Consider the following 11,672-nt stretch of genomic DNA (forward strand, 5'->3'; position numbering starts at 1 on the left):
ATACACCATCCGTCGAGTGATCCAACCTCTTGATCTCCTTGTAGTTTTTATGTCAACTTCCTTGATGCCCAGCAGGCTCTGAACTCCCCGTCCCCCAGTTAAACCTCAGAAGCCAAATTAAGTCTTTGTCCCCTGGAGTTTGGGAGCCTGAGACTCTTGCCTAGCCTGGAGGTGGCACCCTGTGCAAGGGTCAGGAGACATGACACTGATGGCTTCGGGTAGAAACTGTCTGTGCATTTAACGAGGAAGCCCTAGGCAGGGCATAGGGGTCGGTTTGGCAGACATGGCTTTCCCTAGTAGCATGTCCCTGGTGTCCTTCTGGCACAGACAGTCTCTGGCACTTGTGTCAGGACCCAGTCATCTGCTCCTGGTGGCCTGGGTAGAGCCTTTCATCTGCAAACAGGCTCTAATTTGCCAATGGCAGGCGGCAGGATGAATTCCTTGCCGTGACCCAGAAGACAAATATGACCGTTCCAGAGGGGAGGAGCTAATGTGTTCCCTTCTACCTGGAGATGGGTTTTGGAGCCAAGCAACCCCTAGACAGAATACCGAGGGTGTGGACCAGGGGCAGAAGCCCTTGGGCTCTTCCCACTTTTCCAAGTAAAGAGTCCTCCCTACGGCCTTTACTTTGGAAGTGGTAACTAAGTGCCAGCAAGAAGGCAGGGGACACAGACATCACAGGTGTCAGGGGCATGACTGACCACCTGACCAGAGGGCTGAGACTGAGCCCGAGGATGAGTGTCTGCCTCTGTCTCTGACCTTATATAACCTGCTGGCTGGAGATGAGACAGAAGACAGTTTCTGGATGCTAATGCACTGCCTTCTCAGATTGCTGGATTTCTGGATAGAGTGAGATGTTAATCCCAGCCTCTGCTCATTGGCTTCTGTGAGTGACAAGTAGCAAGAACTGAATTCCAGTTTCACGGTGGCCATAAAACCAGTACAACGGTTAGTGTCCTGAGTCCGAGCTCTTGGCTCTGTTTACTCTCAAACCAGGTGGCATTAGAGTGAGTTCTAGGCAGAGTCCCTGCTGAGGCTAATCAGAGGCATAAGAAAGGACAAATGGACCGGGGGGGGGCATGAGGGGATGAGTAGGACCCCTGTCTGTGCTTGGGGCATCTCTTGAGGTCACCTGGGTCCTGAATTAGAAGCAGAAAACCTAAGAACTAGGACCTGGGATGGGAAGGCACATCTGGACATCCTTATGTCCCAGAGCCTGGATGATGGAGGCTGTGATCTGCTGTCCAGGGTCCTGCAGACACTGCACGAAAGCCAGTGCAGTCACTTTCTGCTCATACTCCGTACCACTCCAAGCAGTAACTGTATGTCAGGGCTTCCCCTGTCTCCTTGCTCTGTGGAATTAGGTGGAGGCTGTGAGGCTCCTGTGGATGATCGTGATGGGCTTGTTTATGTCTGACGTTCCCTGGAGTAGAGGTTTGAGGAGACTAGGGGGCCTTAGAGCCTATGAGCTAAGCCACGGGGAGGGGTTGTATATAGACTGAGTCCAGGCCCCAAAGTGAGGAGAAAAAAACGAAGAGAGGAGAGTCCAGATAGAGGAACCCAAGGCACGATGGCCACAAAGCCTCAGGATGGGTGCAGAGGTGGAAGCATTGCCTGCCATTGGCAGAAAGGAGAGTTGCACCATAGGCTTCAGGCCAGTACAGACACAGTTGGGGTTTCAGTCAAGGATGAATCCTGAACGCCGAAGGCCCCTGGGCCACCTGCAGCACCAGAGACAGCATCTGCAGCTCGGGAGGACAACCCAGGAGAAGCTCTGTCCTGAGGCCGAGCCCCAGGGCGGATCTTTTGGGTCTTCATCCAATACATAACATGTTGTCCCTAGTAACCCCCTCTAGAGCTTAGGCTGATGACATACTAGGATCTGGGCACGTAGTGACCTTCAGAAGAAGTGGGTCATGGCAGCTCCCCCTAGCTTCAGCTTGTATCCCATAGGCAAGGTTACTGTAGCTTCCCTCTGGCCAGCTCAGAATGGTCCTGCTCCTGAGCGACCTACGGGTCCGCTCTACCAGGTCCTGATGGTGTCTGAGAAGACAACCAGCATGCTCGTGCTGTGGGGCTCTGACAAGCACTGGGAAGCCTCGTGGTTTTCTCAGTCTGGGTGAGCCTAGCTGGTAGGGGCAGGAAGGATGGCGGTACCTGCAGCAACAAGGGTCCTCGGCTCCCTGGAGCCTTGGCCATCTGTCTTGGTGACTCGCACTTGACAGATGCTGCAGAAAGCTCCACTTTGCGGATGAAATGAAATCAACTCAATTATGGAAAGCCCTTTGTCACCCAGGCTGAGCACTGTGGCAGCCCAGGGCCAGCAGCCCGCTGCCGTGTCCGGGGCTAACACAGGCAGTCATTCTTCCTGTTCCTTGCCTGGTCCCATCTCCTCAGTCTCTCACCCTGCTCCTACGTGTGGGGTCACATGCCCGATGAGTTCTTTCTCTACCCCACTTATGCTGTCTGCGTGTCTGAGCCTCACCTCCTCCATCTGTCGTACGAGTCTGAGGAATGCAGGTCGGTGGTGGGTATGTGTGAGTGGAGGTCACAGGATAACTTGGGATGGCAGACCTCAGAAATTTTCCTGCCTTTGTTTGAGGTAGGGTCTCTCATTGGTCTGGAGCTACATCAAGGGGGCTAGGCTGGCTGTTTGGAGAGCTTTCTGGGGCCCTTGACTTCACCTTGAATCTCACCACCTCCGCTGTGATCGGCTGGTTACATAAATCCCCAGGGATCCAAGTTCAGGTCCTGATGAGTTTGGGTCTTCACAAACCTGTACTCTACCGACCTACCTCACCCTGGGTCTGGGGAGTTTGTGCCTTGGTTACGGTTACCACAGGCATCGGAGGGGATGTCATTAAAGCTAAATTCACAGCGTCACCATGCCTGAGAGAAATGGGGATCCGTGCTGAGTCCCCAAGGCGCACCTGGGCGGTGCTGGCTGAGGGCACAGGGAGGTACTCACACATGGGCTTCAGCTGCCCGATGAGTTCCTCCTTCGTCCACTTAGCCCACTCCTTCTTGTCGGTGTTGATGGAGCAGAGGATGGGCCCACAGGGCTTACCGCAGTCCTCAATGGCCGGCACATTCAGGTAGTGCACCAGGACGATGTCGGGGTTCTGTGGGGAGAGCAGAGACTGGCAACATGAGGTCACAGCAGGTGGACATCATCCCCACACTGCCTCTGTGGCACTAGCTCTATGCTGGATCCAGGTGACAGCATTTGAGACCATGCTAGGCACTGTAGGATGCCAGCACCTTCCCGGGCCTGTAGCCACCCACCATGGGCCGTTAGGCTCCTGCCATTACCGGGACAAAGGGAAAGGCTTCAGGCTTTATCCAGGGCCCTCAGAGGCAAATACCCCCTGATGCAAACTACAGATATACATACACAGTGGCTGACAAGCATGGAGTCAAGGACCTTAATCGTGAAATGGAACTTTGTGTCCTGTGAACTTAAGACCTCTCATTTCTCACCCCTGCTGCTTAAGGAACATATCCTGGTCACAGTCCCTGAAGTCACTGATATGGGCTCTCAAGAGAAAAGTAGCTACCAGGGCTTCCCACCCACTTCTCCAGTACCAGCCTCTGCTTGCAGCCTGGCACCTTCCCTGGCATAAACAGCCACAGCACATGTCACAGTGCCTCACCCAGCAGACAGCTATCACCAGGAACCTCAGACAGCTTCTTCCAGTCTGCTTTAGAGCTTAAGAATGGGAAGGCTGTTAGCCCAAAGACATCAAGGACATTTGTTTCCAGATGAGATGGCTAGCCTTTCCTCCTCCAGATTCAATCCAGGGGCACAGCCACCACATTCTGCCACCAGTAGCTCTGATGGCGACACCCTAGGGTTTCTGACAGTTTTGTTGCAATGATTCCCCAAGCCTTTGGGTGGTCTCCCCAATTCTTGAAGTTTACTCGGTCATACCACACCCGACAAAGAACAACAACCACGGCGACGGCGAGTCAGGCATGGGTTTGCACATCTATGTTGGTACTGGGGAGCTGAAGGGCAGGAGCAAGTTCAAGGTCATATAGACAGCCGTCTATATAGCAAGTTCAAGGCCAGCCTGGGCTATATAAAACCATGTCATAAGCAAGCAAGCAAGCAAGCAAACAAACCAACAGTAGCCATCTGACCATCACACATCACACATCTTCACGAATGTTCCCGGAAACACTTGCTTAGCCCTCTGTCCTGACCAGAAAGTATGTCCTAAGTCACACTCGCATTCAGCTTTCTCAGGAATTATCAAAGCACTGAGGAAAACTCCGGAAAGGCCACATGGTAGGTAGGCCCTCACTGTGTTTGCTCTGCTGGCCAGCATCCCCAGTTTGTCCCAAAATTGAGCCCTGGGAGTGGACAAGCTCCCCGGCAGAGGGAGGCTGAATCCGAGGTTGCTGTTTTGGTTACAGTCAGGGCCAGATTAATAAATGAAAGTGTGAATCAATCTGCCCATTAATAACATTAATAAATAAAGACTCAAGACTATACCATGACTAGAGTAAGAAAGCAAACTGGCATAATTTAAAAAGATTTCCAATAAGGGTTGAAACGTGGGTTTTTTTTTTTTTTCCCTCTTGCCAACGCTCAGTTAACCAGGAAATTAAATCAACACGAACAGGAGGCTTTTCGTTAATGGCAGCTTTTCTGGATTGTGGAAATGATGCTCCTTAATAATAAGATAATCCCTGCCACCGTGGGCCGACCCCGTCTTTTTTGAGTATTTTCACACTATTATTTCATTTGGTGTCCACGAGAGCCAGGGAGGAGGGCAGGCCAGGCCAGGGCTCCCTCCCTCTGGAGATGGAGACTCTGTGAGTTGCTTGCCCAGAGCTCTGTTCCTGGTGAGAGACCCGCCTGGGCTGGATGCCAGGGCTCTGACTTCAGATTCACGTCCTGCCAAGACAGCTGGTGGCCGCTTTCTGCTCTGCCTGACTGCTTCCCTACTCTTCATTTCCCTTTATTCTTGCAATATGCCCGACAGGTGGGTGGGCTGTGTGGATCTGCCACGCCCACCAAATGGAAGGGATGTAGATGACGGACTCAGACTTGTAGCCCTGAGTTCTGCTCTCCCTGAAGCCAGGATTTGACAAAGTTCTTGCTGGGTCCTGGGCCTGGTCTGGCAGCTGGACCTGCTGCTGAGCATGAAGAGAAAAGATAAGAGCCTGGATCAAAAGGCAGCAGGGACCAGCAGGCCACCTGGGGCTTCCTCTGATTCCATCCCTGGAGGGAGCTTGGCCCTGCAGGAGGGAGCTGGAATGCCCAATACCTGGAAGATGAAAAGTCGTGGCTTCCCTCCATCTCCACAGCCTCACTGAGCTGAGGCAGCCTGTGCAGGACCCACGGGAGATACAGGCTTGTGAAAGCTGTGGACCCCAGCCTGCAGCCTGACGTTCCTGCATGGTTCTGGACGGTTTCTCGAGATTCGCCTGCTATCCTCTGTACAGCCAGCGTCCACCTGTTACTCACGACATGTATGGGAGACCCTCTTGCTCAAGAAGGACTTTCCAGGTTTCTCAACTCTGTTTTCCAAGGCATGGTGATTTGATGGACTGATAACTGATTCATCGATTGGATGGCTTCATGTCTGAATGTGGGTCTCTTCAGGACAAGGCCCTGGGATATTAATAATGCCCTGGCAATAATGCAGTCACTTCAAGTTTGTAGGAATGAAAACAAGTCAAATTATGACTCTGATTCTTCCCCTGGAAGTCTGAGGTCTGCTGACATCAGGGTTCACAAGGGCAAGGAGAGTTTCTGAATGTGGACACTGACGTGTAAAGCTAATTTTCTATCTATCTATCTATCTATCTATCTATCTATCTATCTATCTATCTATCTATCTATCATCTATCAATTTATCTGTCATCTATCAGTATATCTATTATCTATTATTCTATTATCTATCTATGTATCTATCAATTATCTATCAATCAGTCTAGCTATTATCTATGTATCTATCAATCTATCAATCTATTATCTCTCTCTATCTATCTATTATCTATGTATATATCAATCTACTATCTATCAATCAGTCTAGCTATCTATTATCTAGTATCTATCAATCTATCATCTATCAATTGTCTATCTATGTATCTATCAATCTATCATCTATCAATTGTCTATCAATCTATCTACCTAGTATCTATCTACCTATCTGTCATTTATCAATATATCTATTATATATCAATCAGTCTATCTATCTATCTACTATCTCTCTACCTATCTGTCATTTATCAATATATCTATTATCTATCAATCAGTCTATCAATCAATCAATCAATCAATCTATCTATCTACTATCTATCTACCTGTCATCTATCAATATATCTATTATCTATCAATCAGTCTATCAATCTATCTATATCTATCTACCTATCTGTCTTCTATCAATATATCTATTATCTATCTATCAATCTATTATCTATCTATCATATCAATCTATTATCTATCTATTATCTATCAATCTATCAAGTTATCAATCTACTTATCATCTATCAATTATCTATCAATCATCTATCTATCTATCTATCTATCTATCTATCTATCTATCTATCTATCAATCATTTATCTACCATCCCTCTATCTTGCATCTCACACTATAGCCCAGGTTGGCTCACTATATAGACTGTATTGGCCCCAGAGTCACAGCATCCTTTCTGCCTCAACCTCCTAAGGGCTGAATCACAGGCAGGAGTCACTGTATCCACCACCAGGTCTGGCTTTCCCTTCTGAGCTGTATCCACACTCTACTTCAGAAGGTCCCAGAACCAGGAGCGAACAGCTGGACTCTCATCATTTATCACCAACTTGAGGGTTCTAGATCAGCTCCCTGACAGGAGCACATGCCTGCCACAGGGGCTTGTCAGCCTGCCTTTCTGCATTGCTTTGATGAAGTAACAGGAAGCCAAGCCCCTGCTGTCCCAGGAGTCTGGCTTGGGTTTGGAAGAGGGAGAGGCAGGCAAGGCTCGGTCCCGGACTCCACCCCTGGGAGCCAGTGCGGGGGATCCTTAGGGCAGTGTCATATTCCTACTTCCCAGTTTGGGCCAACTTAAAGCACAGAATGCTTTCAGTGTTTTTAAAATATGGGCACACACATCTCTTCCTGGCAACACCGTGGCTTTACTCATTAGCCATAGGCTTTATGGGGTGCTCTTGGCAGAACAACACATGGATTCCATGGACTGCTCACCTTCAATATCATAGCAGCCCACTGTTCTCCCCAGTGGTGATGTGGCTGGGGCTGAGGGACAGTTCTGGGATTTATTTCTGTGAAGCCAGAGGCTGTTCCTTGAAGTGGACATGACTTTGAAGCTGAGTGCCAAATGTCCTAGCATTCTGGCAGGGGCTTTAAATGTCAGCATGGGAGGGTCCCTGTGGGCTGGGCTGGATCGGTGCTGGCAAGGCCAAGGTCGAGGCAGTGTGAGGGACTCCCTCGTCTTCTGGAAGGAGCCACAGGCTGGAGCTTCCTTTTTCGCCTCTTGGTACTCATGGCATCTCAACTACAACTGGAAGGAGGACTCATCTCTCACCCGAGAGCATCCTGATGGGAACCCTGCCAGGTCTCTGGAAGATACCAAGTACTATATGGATGGCCCAAAGCCCTGGGTATTCTCAGTGGCCACCAAAACCCAAACAAACCCACACAAAGCCTGAAGTCCTTCCTGAGAAAACGAGCGGTGTCACAGTTTAGCACACAGTTCGCCTGTGGGGACATCCCTGATTCCACTGGCAGCCCACGCCTGCCCCCATTTTCACAGGTCACAGAATCTTTGCGGTGGGTGGGGGTACAGCACTGGGTCTTTAGCTCTCTCTTCCCTCCCTATTGACCTTATTTTGCCACCAACTTGAAGCTCCCAAGGGTCCCTAGGCCCCTCTCCAGCCTGACGCTGCTCACTGCAGCCTATTTGTCTGGTAAGCCTGCAAGCAGGCCCTCTTATGCACAGCCTCAGAGATACTCCCAGATCTGTGTTGTGTGGCCAAGCACAGCTGCCACACCTGGCTCTGCCCAGGCTACACTCAATGAAGGACAGCGCCGCTCTGCCCTCCCCTCATCCGAAAGAGTAGCTTACCCTTGCCTCAGTACCCCCACTGCATAACTGTCAACTCTGCCGGCTTTCCTTAAAGCCAGCCGGACCCTTCCTCTTAGCCCAAGTGCCTGGAGTCCAAACCTCCTAACGGTGCGGGTGTTGGAGGGAAGCCCCTCTCTTGGGTCTCCTCTCTCCCTCTCTTCCTCATTCCTCAAACCATTCTTCTCACCCGAGCAGGTGTGATCTAATAACATCAAGATGGCTCTCTGGGCCTGAGGATGGACTATGCACATACTCTTTCCGGTGCTGCAGCAAGCATGTTTCTCTCCAGCCACCTCTTGTCTCACACTCTCCAAAATGCTGCTCATCCCCCCCCCCCCATTCGCCTATGCTGCTATTACTGGCAAATGTATCCCGTACCTCAAGAAAGCCCTACTCTTCAGAGCACTCAGCCCTAGATAGGATGTCTTTGTCCAGCCCCTCCCCTCGAGGCTCAGGGATTACATGGAAGAGAAGGCAGGAGGATCGTAAGAGTCAGAGATAGAGGGTGACCATGAGACAGCTTCATTCAGAAGCTGGGATGGTACACTTATCAACTTCAAACCAGGCAAAATCTCAGCATGAAGAAATGGGAGTGGACGCAGGGTCTCACCCCTACCTAACCAAGAAGTTATTTGCAATTGACAAATACCAGGAAAGGGAAAAGCCAAAGCAAGCAATGTCCAACAGGTCCAGGAGGAGGAGGCCCGACACTCACTCCCAGAGCTGCTGCCTCCCTCCGCTGCCTGACTCCCTGAGCCCCTTGTTGGGTGTGCTTGATTCCCCAGATGGAGCCCACCCAGCAGATGCTGTCTGCTTTCTGGATTGGTTGATCTCCACGACCCTCTCTTCCGCAGGCCTCTCATGGCCCTTGCTGTGGCCAGCACTGCCCCTCCTCTTATTTAGAAAGCTGATGGACGGGGGCTGTGTGGGCAAAGGGAGGGGGATCGGAGAAAATGGAAATAAAACTGCTTTGAACAAAGAAGTGTCCAACAGATCCACCCTCTTTGAACTGTGTGGTGCCCACAGCCAATGCCAACAGTGCAAGGGGGTGGCAGGTGCTCACTGGCAACTCTGTGACTCGTGTTAACATGAAGAAGCTGTGCCAAATACCTCTAGCTATGTATGCCCTGTCATGACTGCAGCTGGCTAGGGGCACCTGTCCAGGGAGCTGGAAGGGACTGGCCAACTTGTTTTTTTTCTTTGATAGATCCTCGACAGGTTGGGAAATGCCAGACGCCCTTGCAAAGGCCTAGCAAGGGAGGCCTAGACTCAGTTAGCTCATAGCAAAACCTTGGCCTGGAGGGCTGGACCTCAGGACAGGCTTGTGGAAAGGTGTCACAGAGTGAAATAGCAAAGGAGAAGAGAGGGGCACTCAAGCTGGGGGACAGCCATGGGTTGAGCAGACACTTGAGGGGGTGCCAAACTTCTTAGCCCTTTGAGGGCCCTCAGTTACCCATGAAGTGAGTACCTATAACCAGCCATCTCTGTTTTCTGAGAGAGGAAGGGCAGAGTTTAGAGGCTGCCACGTCACTGATCTCCCCAGAGATCAGAATAGGGAGGCCAGGTCAACAGCCTTCACCACACCAGGAAGGAGAGAAACGGTCTCCTCGCTGCCACTGGCTATCACACCGAAGGTCTCGGCCACAGCTTATCAGAAGTGTGCAGTGCTCAGTCACAGGTAACCATGGAGCTAAGAAGGAGTTGCAATTTGTGTGGAGCCTCCACGCTGGGCTCACCCAGGGTGTCTGACAGGTCCTGTGTCAATTATGGGTGCGGGAGTGAGCTAGTCCTCAGAGACCAAGAGACTCAAGTTGCCAAGAGCAAGAGGCCTGGGCCCCCCACTTGGCCACTTCCATTATGAACTGGGTGCCAGGTAGGATCTCACTCCCTGTGCACATCTCTCCTGCCTCTGTAGGAAAGGAGGGTCAGAGCCAGCACCCTTTGTGTAGAGCAAGAGAGACAGTGATATTATAAGAAGCGGTTAAAAATGCAAAACGCGGTTGGTTTTGATAAAGAAAAATGCAGCTGCAACATCTGTTTGACTCTTGTTTGCAGCTTCATCAACGCTAAGTGGTCAATAAATCAGAGTGGCGTGGTGCTCCGCTCCTTCTGAGGCTCGGTCATTAATCTCATGCCAGTTCTCATGAAAAATGAAGGAGAGAGGTTGCGTGGTAGTGAAAATGTATACATTACCCAGAAAGTCATAATAGCATGTAAGAGTGCAATGTATACATTACCCAGAAAGTCATAATAGCCTGTGATAGAGCCGCACACCTCCAAAGTCATAACAGCCTGGGATAACGCTGCACAACTCCCTGCTTGCCGTGGGGGGCTGGAGGGGAGAACCCGAGAGGCAGAGGCTGCGGGGAGGGGATGGAGCGAGTAAATCAGCATCGTTTGTGCCAAGAGCCTGTTCTGCGATCACATCTGTCATATTAGTGCCATTTATGCAGAGCTAGACGACCCCGTGCGCCTGATCTGAAGAGGCGCAGCTTTCTGGACCTGTGTGCTTAATAAACAACCAGGACGGGAGCCCGTAAAACGAGAGTGTGGAGTTGGCAGAAGGAAGGACAAGATTTACTAGGGAATGGATAAGTGACTGCGGCAGGCGGCTCGGGGCTGGGGTGTCACCCGGATGTATGGTAGACAGAAGCCCTTGCTGTAGCTGCTCCTGGCAGCCCGCTGGCTGTCCTCCCTGCTTGGAGTAATGGAATGGAGGAGGGAGGGGCTGATGGATACCAACAAAAAGCAAGCTGTCTCTCAGAGCACCCAGCAGGGCGCTCCAGCCCCCATGTCCCCCACAGAGGCCTGCTCACTTCAGGACAGAGTTCAAGCAGGCCACAGGGATAGAAGAAACTCCTAGAACTCCAACCACATTCTGAGGAGGGCCAGGGACATAGCACTTGTTGCTTAGGTTCCCCCAGGGTCTGCCAGTCGCTGGAAGACACAGGCTTCCCTGTCGCAGACCAGAAGGGATCCTCTCAGGCTTGGTACATATAATTGGCACATTCTATGGCCCTCTCTGGGTAGCTGCTGGGTATAGGACTATCCTGTGGGCTCCCCCCATAGATAGAGAAGCCTCTGTTTTCAGAGAAGGCTTCTGAAGACAGCTCTGTGCCAGCCTTACTTTCAAGCCTCAGGGTGCCTGGTTGAGTCCCTCTAAGCACCAAAGTGCTGAGTGACTGCTATCCCACGCACAGGGCAGAGAAGTGTGTCTGAGGATGGAGATCCCAGCCCGCCCCAGATACACGCTCAATTTCCTCTCCTTCACTCTGCCAGGGCTCCTGGAGACTCAACGAGGGTGAGTGAGGAGGCTCTGCTCCAAGCCCTGTGCCCAGGACTGTACAGCCCTGTTACAGTCACAGGTCAGGAGCAAAATCAGATTCAGGAGGCCCAGCTGGGTCCTGGGCTCCAGGGGCTGGTGGGCATAGAGGCTGGATTTAGAGTTCAGGGCAGGGCAAGGCCTCAGACATGCCTGCATCTACACCAAGTGCCTTCAGAGGTCAGAATGGGATCTGTGTCAGGCGGGGTCATAGGTCAGAATGCAGTCTGTGTCAGGCGGGGTCATAGGTCAGGATGTGCTCTGTGTCAGG

The 11,672-nt window shown here is 51.3% G+C and overlaps 1 protein-coding gene across 7 annotated transcripts in view; it reads right to left on the bottom strand.

Moving 5' to 3' along the window:
* The window catches only part of LOC110292296 (calmodulin-binding transcription activator 1), a 232,798-nt gene that overhangs the window by 101,672 nt on the left and 119,454 nt on the right, over positions 1 to 11,672 (bottom strand). For 6 of the 7 annotated variants that reach the window (XM_029476779.1, XM_029476780.1, XM_029476777.1 and 3 more), the window contains exon 1: positions 2,969 to 3,047. In XM_029476779.1, coding sequence (XP_029332639.1) covers positions 2,969 to 2,972 — 4 coding nt within the window. In that variant the 5' untranslated portion in view covers positions 2,973 to 3,047. Of the gene's footprint in view, positions 1 to 2,968; positions 3,123 to 11,672 lie in introns of those variants that run through there. The other variant, XM_029476776.1, reaches the window with a different exon arrangement.

The sequence above is a fragment of the Mus caroli genome, chromosome 4 (assembly GCF_900094665.2).
Source record: "Mus caroli chromosome 4, CAROLI_EIJ_v1.1, whole genome shotgun sequence".
NCBI lineage: Eukaryota > Metazoa > Chordata > Mammalia > Rodentia > Muridae > Mus > Mus caroli.